This window comes from Chinchilla lanigera, unplaced genomic scaffold (assembly GCF_000276665.1).
Source record: "Chinchilla lanigera isolate Chin_1 unplaced genomic scaffold, ChiLan1.0 scaffold00051, whole genome shotgun sequence".
NCBI classification, from domain to species: domain Eukaryota; kingdom Metazoa; phylum Chordata; class Mammalia; order Rodentia; family Chinchillidae; genus Chinchilla; species Chinchilla lanigera.
Window position 1 is genome coordinate 2292391 of NW_004955452.1, and position 11161 is coordinate 2303551.

At 39.0% G+C, this 11161-nt stretch overlaps 1 protein-coding gene across 4 annotated transcripts in view; it reads left to right on the forward strand.

Annotated features, from left to right (window-relative positions):
* Cdc42 (cell division cycle 42) overlaps positions 1-6652 on the forward strand; it is a 43103-nt gene extending 36451 nt beyond the window's left edge. For 3 of the 4 annotated variants that reach the window (XM_005394731.2, XM_005394732.2, XM_013519580.1), the window contains one exon: positions 5164-6652. In XM_005394731.2, the coding sequence (XP_005394788.1) occupies positions 5164-5253 (90 nt within the window). In that variant the 3' untranslated portion in view covers positions 5254-6652. Of the gene's footprint in view, positions 1-3683; positions 3869-5163 lie in introns of those variants that run through there. The other variant, XM_005394733.2, reaches the window with a different exon arrangement.
* The last annotated feature ends 4509 nt before the right edge of the window (positions 6653-11161 follow it).

Here is an 11161-nt window from a genome sequence, read left to right on the forward strand (position 1 = left end):
AGTTCAGGCTGGCCTTGAGCTCACTTTGTAGCCCAGGCTGGTCTGGAACTTGCAGTGATCCTCCTGCCTCAGCCTCCCAAGTGTTGGGATTACAGTTGTATGCCGCCATACCCTGCGAGACTTAATTTTCATTTAAATGTAAATGATTTTTTTCTTATCAGTTGTGACACTTGATGCTACACAATTTCTGGAGTTAAGTCATCCAGACAACGAATTAGTCATAGTATTGGGACTTTTAGGTCAAAGAATGCTACTTTGGCTATTTTTGTCATAGTCCCCAAGCATGCTTTATAATACTATCTTCATTTCTGTTTTTTTTGGAGTCAATCCTTCTTCATGTGGACCTGCCTCCTTCTCCTTCTGGTCATAGCCGAGGGATTTGATTGGAATTCCTCTTGTAGTTTTATAGGACGTTCAGATTTGAAGCATAGGAGCAGGGAGTGAAAGTGGTAACAAGCTTATGTGGTCAAGGCCTTTCTACCTTCACAGTATTGCAGATTCTCTCCTTTGAGTATTGTTCTAGAGGCAAAGGGAAGAATTATGGAAATAATTAGCATAAAACTCTTCGTTTTGGTTTTTTTTTTGTTTTTCTTCCGGTACCAGGAATCGAACTCACGATCTTGCCCTTGCTGGGCAGGTGCTGTGCCACTGAGCTAAATCCCCAGCCCGACACAAAACTCTTGCTTTGAAGTTTGAACAGTGAACAGATATGCCTAATTAAAACAGAGATTACTAGTAATTATACTAAACCCACTTACATTAATCATGCCTTTTCAGGTTATTGTTCATTTTTTTTTAAACACTGATTCTTGGGGCTGGGGATTTAGCTCAGTGGCAAAAAGCGCCTGCCTGGCAAGTGCAAGGTCGTGAGTTCGGTTCCCGGTACCGGAGAAAAACCAAAAAAAAAAAAAAGAAAAAAATAAAACACTGATTCTTGATTATATATATGCTAGGGTAAATGGTATATATAATTACATGTATTACATTTGTACTAGGTTGTTTTTATATAGGGCCTTGTGCATACTTCAGTAAGCTCCCTCTTTTGTCCTGGGTTGAATATTTAAAGATAAAACTTGTATATGGACTTTTTTTTTGGGGGGGGGTCTTTTTGAGACAGGGTCTCACTGCACAGTTCAGGCTGGCCTTGAGCTCACTTTGTGGCCCAGGCCAGCCTTGAACTTGCAAAGATCCTCCTGCCTCAGCCTCCTGAGTGCTGGGATTACAGGCGTGCGTCACTATGCTTGGCTCATAACTGGATATTTTACAGGATAACTTCAAGGCTTGGTATTAGGTGATTTAAAGACATTCTCCTAAACCCATTTTTTTCTTGGCTGTTTAATGCCATTGTAAAAACATATTTCAAAGTTCAGAAAAATTTACATCTTTTCTCACACCACAGACTGAGATTTAAAAAAAAATACCTAGTGCTGCTTTCTGTTCTGATCCCATTTCCAGAAAACTGTCAGTGAATATATATGTATCGGGGCAGGGGAAAAGGCTATCTGTGGAGCATTAATAAATCCATTTGCAGCTGTTATAAGCTCCCGGTCCTCTGGATTGAGGAAATGGAGGCAAGTACACCATGTGGACCTAATTTAGGTCAATGATGAAGCTTATTTTATTTTTTACAATACTAGGGAGTGAACCCAGGGAGTTTGCACTGAGCTGTATTCCCAGGCTCCCCCACCCCCACTTTTTTGTTTTGTTTTGTTTTGTTTGAGACTGGGTCTTTGAAAATTGCCAAGTTGTCCAGGCTGGACTTGAACTCCCGGTCCTTCTGCTTCAGCCTCTCAGAATGCTGGTGTAGGTTTGCACCACCATGCCTGGTAGTGAAGCTTATTTTAAATAGTTGGGTGTTTAATTATAAGATATTTACAGTGTGAACTCGTTTATAGAATAAATCACTTTGCAGAGGTAAGGAAAGTTTTAAAAAGTTATAGCAGCTACTTTTTCTTACCAGATTCTAAAGTTAGGAGGAATCAGAGGAGGAGAAAATAGAAAATGGCCAGACTTTTAAGACTTGTATATAGAAGCTAGAGCTTTTAGGATTCCAGATTATATTTGAATCCTTTAAAACCAACCTCTTTGTATAAACAGACAGTTGGTAAAGCCTAAATTTGTTTCTTAGAGTATTTGTTGATACTTGTTTACAGTAAGCAAGAAAAGATTTCCTTCTTGTTATGGCATATATACCCTAGTTTCTAATGGTCCTGTTCCTTTGTTTTTTAATTATAAGACATACTTTCCTTCCTATCTCTCCTCTTTGTATTTGATTGAGAGTTTATACCTAGAACAATTGCTGAGGAACTTCAACTTTTGTATAGCATTTTTACAGTGTAAATGATAGAGAATGAAGAAAACTTTAAAAACCTTGTGCCTCCTTTTGAGTACTGATTGCTGTTTCATTTATTTTGTATTTAATGGAGTGTATGGGTAGCATTCCTCTAGGATGCCATTGTGGGGATATAATGCATGAGGAGGGAATATCTGGGGTAGTCTGAGTTGGTACTTAATTGGAGCCATGCTCTGGGACTTCTGGGACATTCTTACTTGGGATCAAACTAATCTAAACTACATGTGAGACTACTTTGGGTGGTAAACCTGTGGCTTCAGATTTAGGTGAGTTTAGGTGAATCTTTGGGCCCAAGGTACCACTACTGCTGAGACCACTGTCACATTGGAGTTTCTGGCTGAGGTGTAAGTGTATTTTTACATCTTAATCTCTGTAAATCTGAGAGTAATCTTTGTTTTCACTCCATGCTTTATGCTGTGGTTCCCATGCAGACATTTGAAAGCATTGGACTGCTCGCTAAAACTCATTCTAGGGCTCCATTCTTTGTTTTGTATAACTTGGGTGGTGGTTACTTGCTCTAATAACATTACTGAATAACTGAAGTGTATGCTGTTTCTAGAGTCCATTCTTTAAATTCCTCCCACTTGCTACTGCCGCACAGTGAACACTCCTAAATGTCTGAGCCTTTTTGTTCTGGGAAACTGATTTACTCTGAAATCCTGATTAATCCTATCCAGATATGTCACTGAACCTAGAAACATGTAGCATGCCTGTTAGTCTGCTATTTGTGTCCTTCAGTTATTCAGGGGCTGAATTCACATAAGCCTGACATTATAATAGATGTATTTCCAAAATATAAATGCTGTACTTACCAGTAGAAGTACTGGGAGACCAAACACATATCTTGTCTTTACATAGCCCCCAGTTTTTGTGGCAGTGTGTGTGTGTGTGTGGGGGTCTTGCTGTGTAATTCAGGTTGGCCTTAAACTCTATGTAGCCCAGGCTGCCTCAGCCTCCTGAATGCTGGAATTACAGGCCTGTGCTATTGTAGCAGACCCTACGTATCATTTTTTATTTCCTGGCATTTTTTTTCATAAAACGTTACAATATTAGATTTTATTGTGTGTTTGTTTTAGAAATAACACTGTACATTTTCATACAAGTTGTTTTCTTTCTCAAGTAACACCCCAACCCTCCTTTTTGAGATAAAATTTTTGTTCATTTATCTACTTTACCAGTATTACATTTATGATGTAGCATTCTGGCGTTTGTTTTTCTGTGAATAGCTTCTGTGAATTCAGCTCATTTAATCCGGACTGCTGTTGTATCTGCTAGTCTTTCTAATCCTCTAACCTGGCTGCTATTCTCTCTCCTCCCCTCTGTCTTATAGAGAGGTCTGAAGAATGTGTTTGATGAGGCTATCCTAGCTGCCCTCGAGCCTCCGGAAACTCAACCCAAAAGGAAGTGCTGTATATTCTAAACTGTTTTCTCCTTCCCCTCTTTGCTGCTGCTTCCTGTCCCACTACTGTAGAAAGAGCGTTTAAAAACAAAGGAATAAAACCATCCTGTTTGAAAGCCTCTGCGTCTTTTTACTTACCACCTTAGAGCAACCTCTGTATTAGTTTTTGATCAAGAATGCAGTATCTTAATAGAATATTTTTTGTGATCATTAGTCAAGTTGGACTTGTTTAACTTTCTGCTGCTTGAGTTGCCTGATGCTCAGAGCTTTTTGGTTTGGATTTCTATTGCAAAAGGGAACATGGTCTGGCATTAAGAATGTCCGCTTGGAGAAAATAAGAGTTTTAACACTTCTAGATCATAGTTCTAGAGGGAGAAAGTAACACAAACATCATTTTATTCTTATGATCAATTGTTAATTGTAATTGCATGACAAACTTTATGGAAAAAGGGTGACTTGCTAGTAGAGTGTAATGGGGAAGGGTGGATTCTTTTCTGGTTTTTTTTTGTGCAGCGAAACTTTGTGTTGCTATTGCTTTGGCTGCCTGTGCTATAGTGGAGTATTTGTCAGTTTGGGGTGGGGAAGATATGTATCTGCTACTGCTTTATGAGTTCATTTGTTACATTATCTTTTAAGACTAGCATCCATTTTAATAGTTAACTAAAGGTTTGTTAATGTTGAGATGTAAAGCTGCCGTCTTTATATTTTGCTGCTTTTGATTTTATTGTTGTGAAGGAAACATACAATTGTGGTTACTTTTAAAATTTGAAATTAAAAATATACAATTGTTTGTATAATGCCTGGTGAAGCTTTATTCCTGTTATACTGACTGGCTCTGACTTTACATATGTATCAGGTACCCACCTCTTTGCTTCCTTGTATCCCCTTGGCTCTACTTGGTGGGATAAAGGAGTTCAAAGTGAATATCTGTGGTAGCTGCCATAACTGTGCTCTTTATCTTTGCCTGTGCCTTCCATATAATAATAACGCCGCTGCCCAGGCATCCTCTCAGTCCTGTTTCACATCGAGCTGTTTCATTTGAATGCAGAGCTGCTTTCCTTGTTTTTATGTAAAATGTTTCAATAGCATATTACAAACTCATATTGTATGAACAAATGACACATGTGCTTGTTTGCTTCTTGTGACATACATTTGGTCTGCAAAAAGCTTTTCTCAAAGGACCACTGTGTCACTCATGAACATCTGCTCCTCTGCTCCTGCATTGCTGAATCTTTCCAGTGCCCTCCCCGGACAAAGCTTGGTGAAATGAGATTATTATGTTGAGATTTAGGGTTGTATTTAATGTTTCTTTCTTGGCTCACTCCTGGGGGTTTGACTGTTTTAAACTTGAACTCCAGCTCTGTTATATTGAAAATCAGACTGCCCATTTCTTCTTTCTACCCCTTTTCAGAAAGGCCTAAAGAATGTGTTTGATGAAGCAATATTGGCTGCCCTGGAGCCTCCAGAACCGAAGAAGAGCCGCAGGTGTGTGCTGCTATGAACATCTCTCCAGATCCTTTCTGCACAGCTGGTGTCGGCATCATACTAAAAGCAATGTTTAAATCAAACTAAAGATTAAAAATTAAAATTCGTTTCTGCAATAATGACAAATGCCCTGCACCTACCCACATGTACTTGTGTGAGACAAGGCCGATAGGTATGCCCCCACCCCTCCCAGGACTAGTTAATTTTGAGTAATTGTGATTGTCAGAAAAGTGATCAGTACTAGTTTTTGTTTTATTGTTTCAAAAAACTTTTTTTTGGTTGTTTAAAAGTAAGGCATGCTTGTGATGACTCTGTAACGACTAATTTGAATTGTTGAAGCTGCTCCCTGGTTCCACTTGAGAGTAATCTGGGACATCTTAGTATTTTTTGTTTTTTTCCTTTTTTTGGGCGGGGGGAGTGTGTGTGGGGGTTTGTTTTTTAGTTTTGTTTTTTAAAAACTCATTAACCAGTGGTCAGCCCTTAGGGGAGGAGGACGGATTGATTCCACATTCCACTTCCTAGATCTAGTTTAGAAAAATGTGTTCCCCACCTGGTGCTCTTAGGAAGGAGTATAGTAAATGCCTCATTTAATAACATACTCCTTTTTGAAAGTTGCCTTTTTTTCTCTCTCCACCCTTGAGTAGATCCAGTATTTGATGAAACTCATGAAAGTGGGTGGAAGCTGTCTTGCCCCTCCTCTTTTCTAGGATGCACTCTGTATGTGACTGTGACTTTCAAGGAAATTTGTTTGCCACTTGCTGTTTTTTTTTTTTTTTGGAAGTTAATTTTAACTTCTTTCACTGATAAATGAAGAAAAGTATTGCACCTTTTGAAATACACCAAATGGATTGAGTTTGTAATTAAAAAAAATTTTTCCCCCTGTCAGTCATTGTCTTATATGCTTAGCATAGATTTGCAATTGAGTAGTGTTTGGTGTTCCTAGATCCCAGCAGAAGACCTGACGCAGAGGAAATATGAGGGGTGGTGCTACAAGACAGATACGTGTGGGGTAATTGTCATCCTCTTTCAGGTTGTGAGGATGCGGGCCTGCTTCATTAAGAAGCTACGGGGTGGGCAGGGGTGGGGAGAACACTTAGCCAACATGGGGACCAGCTAGGAGAATCCCCTTACTTCTGTTTTCCGTATGAGGAACCCTATAGCAACTGGTTGAGGCTCTTTAGTTTAATAAAAATCATGCAAGGAGTCTTATGAAGACTCTTAGTAAGTGTTAATAGGGACTTTATCAGCTTATTTTTGTTGCAGTTTCCAGTTTTTAATGTTTAGGTTATTTTTTCACCTTCCCAAAATCCTAATTCTTATAGATTTCATTAGTGTTGAACCAATGCTTTCTCATGTCTCAATCTTTGTATATGCATTCTTTTCAGATGTATTAAACAAACAAAAACCCTTCACAAGTCAGCCTGAAGGTTGTTATTTTCCCTCCGCCTCTTACTTTTCAGGTATTTAGGATTGGGAACTTGACTTTTACAGAACATCAATTTCTAACAAACTTTAGAGTAAGATTTTTATAGCTTTATTATTTTGTTTCTTTTCTGACATTCAGTTTTAGGTGTTTTTCCTTCATATGTTTAGGTTTGTGCTTCTCCCCTAAGCTTGACTGGCAGCCACGAAACTCTTTCCTGCAAGTATTAATTAAGTACCAGGTAGACCCGTGGCAGTTCTTAGTGCGGGATATTCAGGAAGCTCCTTGCTCACAGTAGGAAGACATGGCGGCACACCCATGGTCCATACAGTAGTGGGAAAGCAGCCAGTTTTCTTCTAAGTTGTTACCTCTCAAATTTGACTCCTTATTAGAGTGCAGCTTCAGTGGTATGTATGTATATGTGTATGTATGTATGTATTTGTTTATTTGAGACAGGGACTCACTCTGTAGTCCAGGCCACCCTTCAACTTATGGCAGTGGAATTTTAAAGTTTTCCAGGTATTCTAAATTCTAATTTGAGTACCACTGCTCCTAGATTGTTTTCTCTAACTATGATTCTCAGATTGTAGATCCTGTGCTATGAGTCTGAATCATTTTCACTAGGTAGCAAGGATGGTCTATTTACTTTAAGGGCATCATACTGATCTGCTCAAGAATCTTAGCACCTTAATCTAGTTAAGGTTGTTACGGTGTAACCTCAGTTGATAGTTCTCTACAAGGAAGCATGATTCTATACTGTGCTAACATTAAAGAGGGTTGTTTGGAAAAGGGTAAGGGAGAGGCAGATCTAAGCTTTGCCAGTTTTAACCAATGTGTCTTATTTATTCCTTGTTGACTCTATTAGGGAGAAGTATGTGGGTCATGCTGTGATACCCTGGGGAGCAGAGACAGATATCATGACTTCTTAGTATAGTGGCATATAGGTCCTTGATTGTTGTTGTATACCAGTCCTAAAGGAGTACTTCACTCAAGATAAGGCTCTAAAGATAGTCATTGGATGGGTACATGATGTTAAAAATGAGTCAGTCAGATAAAGCAGGTCAGTAGTTATGTTGATGAATTATGCATGCATAAGAGGAACAAGGCTGACAAGGGAATTGATTGAAGTTAATTTCATTTTCTATTTAAATATTTTTAATTTGGCTTTCACATATCAGGTAGCAGATGGATGAAGGTAACATGATTTTCTATTTTTTTTATTTTTTATTTTTTATTTTTTATTTATTTTTTGGTTTTTCTCCGGTACCGGGAACCGAACTCACGACCTTGCGCTTGCCAGGCAGGCGCTTTTGCCGCTGAGCTAAATCCCCAGCCCCATGATTTTCTATTTAAATACTGTTTTCTCTTTGTCTCAGCTACCTCATTTAGTCTTGGCTTACTATGTGTGGTATGAAAGAAACAGTGTATATTTTCTTATTCTAATGTGTCTTTCACATTTTATATTATATCAGAATGCCTTCAATTTGTGTATATTTAAAGTAGTTGAGTTTTTCCTTTTGGTTGTCAAAAATTGCTATTAAATCAGTGGCATCTTACAGTTACTACCTTTGGCCCTGCTCTAGAAGGATTGAGGCTTAATCCCGAATGGAAACAGCTAGCCCACATTAGACATATGTTACATAGCAGTGTTGGGGAAAGGGTAACACCTCACCTGAAGGTAGTAGCCCCTTATTTTTCGGAGGAACTGAGCCTTACATGGTCAGAGTATCTCTGGTTATATGAGGAAAGTGGCATTAAATACTCTATTTTAGCTTCCTTGTGCTCTGTGACTCACCCTGTGTTTACCTACCTTCGGATCATGGTGACTTAATCACCTAGAACAACAGAAGACCTTACCAAACACGTATTGTACTTTCCTTCCCAGGGCTGTTTGGATATTTTTAAGTATTACTTTGAATCTTTTTCCAGAGTACTCTCAAGCTTTTTTTTAAGCCTCATTTTATTTATTGCCACAATAATGCTGCATTATAAGCCATATGGATGGTAGTTTATTATAATGTTTATTTTTCTCACTCCTTTCTCTTTTTTTTTTTTTTTTTTGTCTTTTTGAGACAGGGTCTTGATAGGCATCCTAGGCTGGCCTTAAGCTCACTTTGTAGCCCAGGCTGGTCTCAAACTTGTAATGATCCTCCTGCCTCAGCCTCGTGAGTACTGGGATTACAGGCATGCGCCACCACGCCTGGCTTTCTCATTCCTTCCTCAGTTGGCCTTGGCTCCAGGCTTCAGATTGGGCTCAGGTTGACTCCGTATTTCTCATTCAGGAGCCTCTGCAGAGAGCATTGTCTGCCTCCCAGTGAACTTCTCCTGGTGGGCCAAAGGGAGGCAAGGTCAAACACATTGAAGATTTCTGTTACCTGGAGAATGTCATATAGCCAAGCCCAAAGTCATTGTCATTCTTTCATTCTTACAGTCACTTGTTAAAAAGTCAACAAACTTTATTTACTTTTTAAGCGCTTTAAGGCCCTGAGGATATAGCCGAGCATAAAATAAATGTCTCCAGACTTGTAGCTTGACTTTTCTTCTTTTTTGTTTTTTTGAGACAGGGTCTCAATATGTAGTTCAGGTTGGCCTTGAACTCACTGTGAAGCCCAGGCTGGCCTTGAACTGATAGTTCAAGCCTCAGCCTCAGCTTCACGAGGGCTAGAGGGCAGGGATTACCTGCATGTGTCACCATTCTGGTGGAATTTTCTTTTCTTTATGATTTTGATAGCTGCTCCCAAGAGAGTCAAAGACTTATCTGTGGGTGGCATACCCATTGCACATGTTTGTCATTTTTTATCAAGTTATATGGGCAGTGATATTGGAGAGTGAGTTTGAAGCAGTGCAGTTACAAGCATGGGGAGGTAGGGACTTCCACATAAATGTCCCATAGGTTGCCCTATTGTATTCCATTGGATGTGCTGCAGTTCTGGAGTCCCTGAATAGGTATCTGGATCATTGGCCATTAGACAAGTGTCTAAAGTTCCCAAATACTTTATGAATGTATGAATGTGTTGTAATAATACTCTGTTTTTTTTACCCTCTAAGGAACAAATGTCTATCATATGTCATAATTGTCATGGTAAATACGCAAATCCACTTTGCCTGAGGCTAATGGTACTGACTTAGATATGATATTGTTTGTGTGGTCTACAAGTTACATAGTTTGTAGTCATTATAATGTTGGGGTGATTGTTACTTTACATTTTACGTAGGTAGTAGATTTAAAATAGGTTAAGGAGAGCTGGGTAGCGGAACATTGTTGTAGTCCTTGATTCATATACTATAATCACTAGTCTTATATGCTTAGCATAGATTTGCAATTGAGTAGTGTTTTGCAATTGAGAAGTGAGAATAGCTAGTGTAACCCCTTAATTTTTTGCATGATGAGTAAAGGTGAGGAAATGTAAGTAACTTGCCTATCATTGCACACTGTGTAGAGGCAGAGCTAGGCTTAGAACCAGCATTTCTTTTTTTTTTTGGTTTTTCTCCGGTACCGGGAACCGAACTCATGACCTTGCGCTCACCAGGCAGGCGCTTTTGCCGCTGAGCTAAATCCCCAGCCCCAGAACCCGCATTTCTGATTCCCCTTTCACAGTGTTTATGGTGCTGTTGTGTTGCTGCCTTCGTGTAATTTGGGCGTTAGAACTAGCCTTGATAAAACACTTTAAAACTGTTCTAAAAGTAGAAAGTTGCCCATTACAGGCCTATCCAATGAGTCATTAAAGTCCTGTGTTTCAGAAAGATGTGAAATATATCTAATGAAGGAATATAGTAGGAGATTTAAAATCACTTTGCAGATTAGAGAAGTTAAGATATAAGGAAAGACCTGAATTTAGAGCAGTGTCATAGTTGTCAGTGTACTTTGGTTTGTCATTGCATTCTATTTCTGAAGTAGAGTGATAGATTTTTAAGACAAATGTAAGCATAGCATTCTCTTACCTATCAGAATGCAAGATCATAACCAGCTCCCTTTGTTCCGAGACATCCTGTAGAGCCATGTTTTTCTCAGTGTGAGCTGTAGACACCTTAAAATTACCAAGATTCCTGGACTCTCTAGGCCTTAATGAATCTCAGGGGCTAGAGCAGAGACTAGGGCTTTAGTTTGAATAGGGATCCTGTACAGTTCTCACATCGGCTCCTCACAGTGCACCTTCTGGCCAATAGCTTTCACTTTCCTGGCCACCCTATCTGTAAACTAATTGTATGGTCATTGCTGATGACTCAAATGTAAGTCAGATGCTTAGTTTAATAGTTAAATGGGAAGGTTAAAAGAATTGCTGTAAGATGCTGAATCTAAGTATGGCATGGGACTTGAAATTAAGAATATTTTTTAAAGATAGCAGAACTTTGGTTTGATATGTTTGAGGACCAATGCATACCTTGATGACAGAACTCCTATTAAACTTTCAGAAGCTTAATGTGAATGTCACCTCGGGGGCTTATTATTTTATTTTATTTTATTTTAGTCTTTTTGAGACAGGGTCTCCCTATGCAGTTC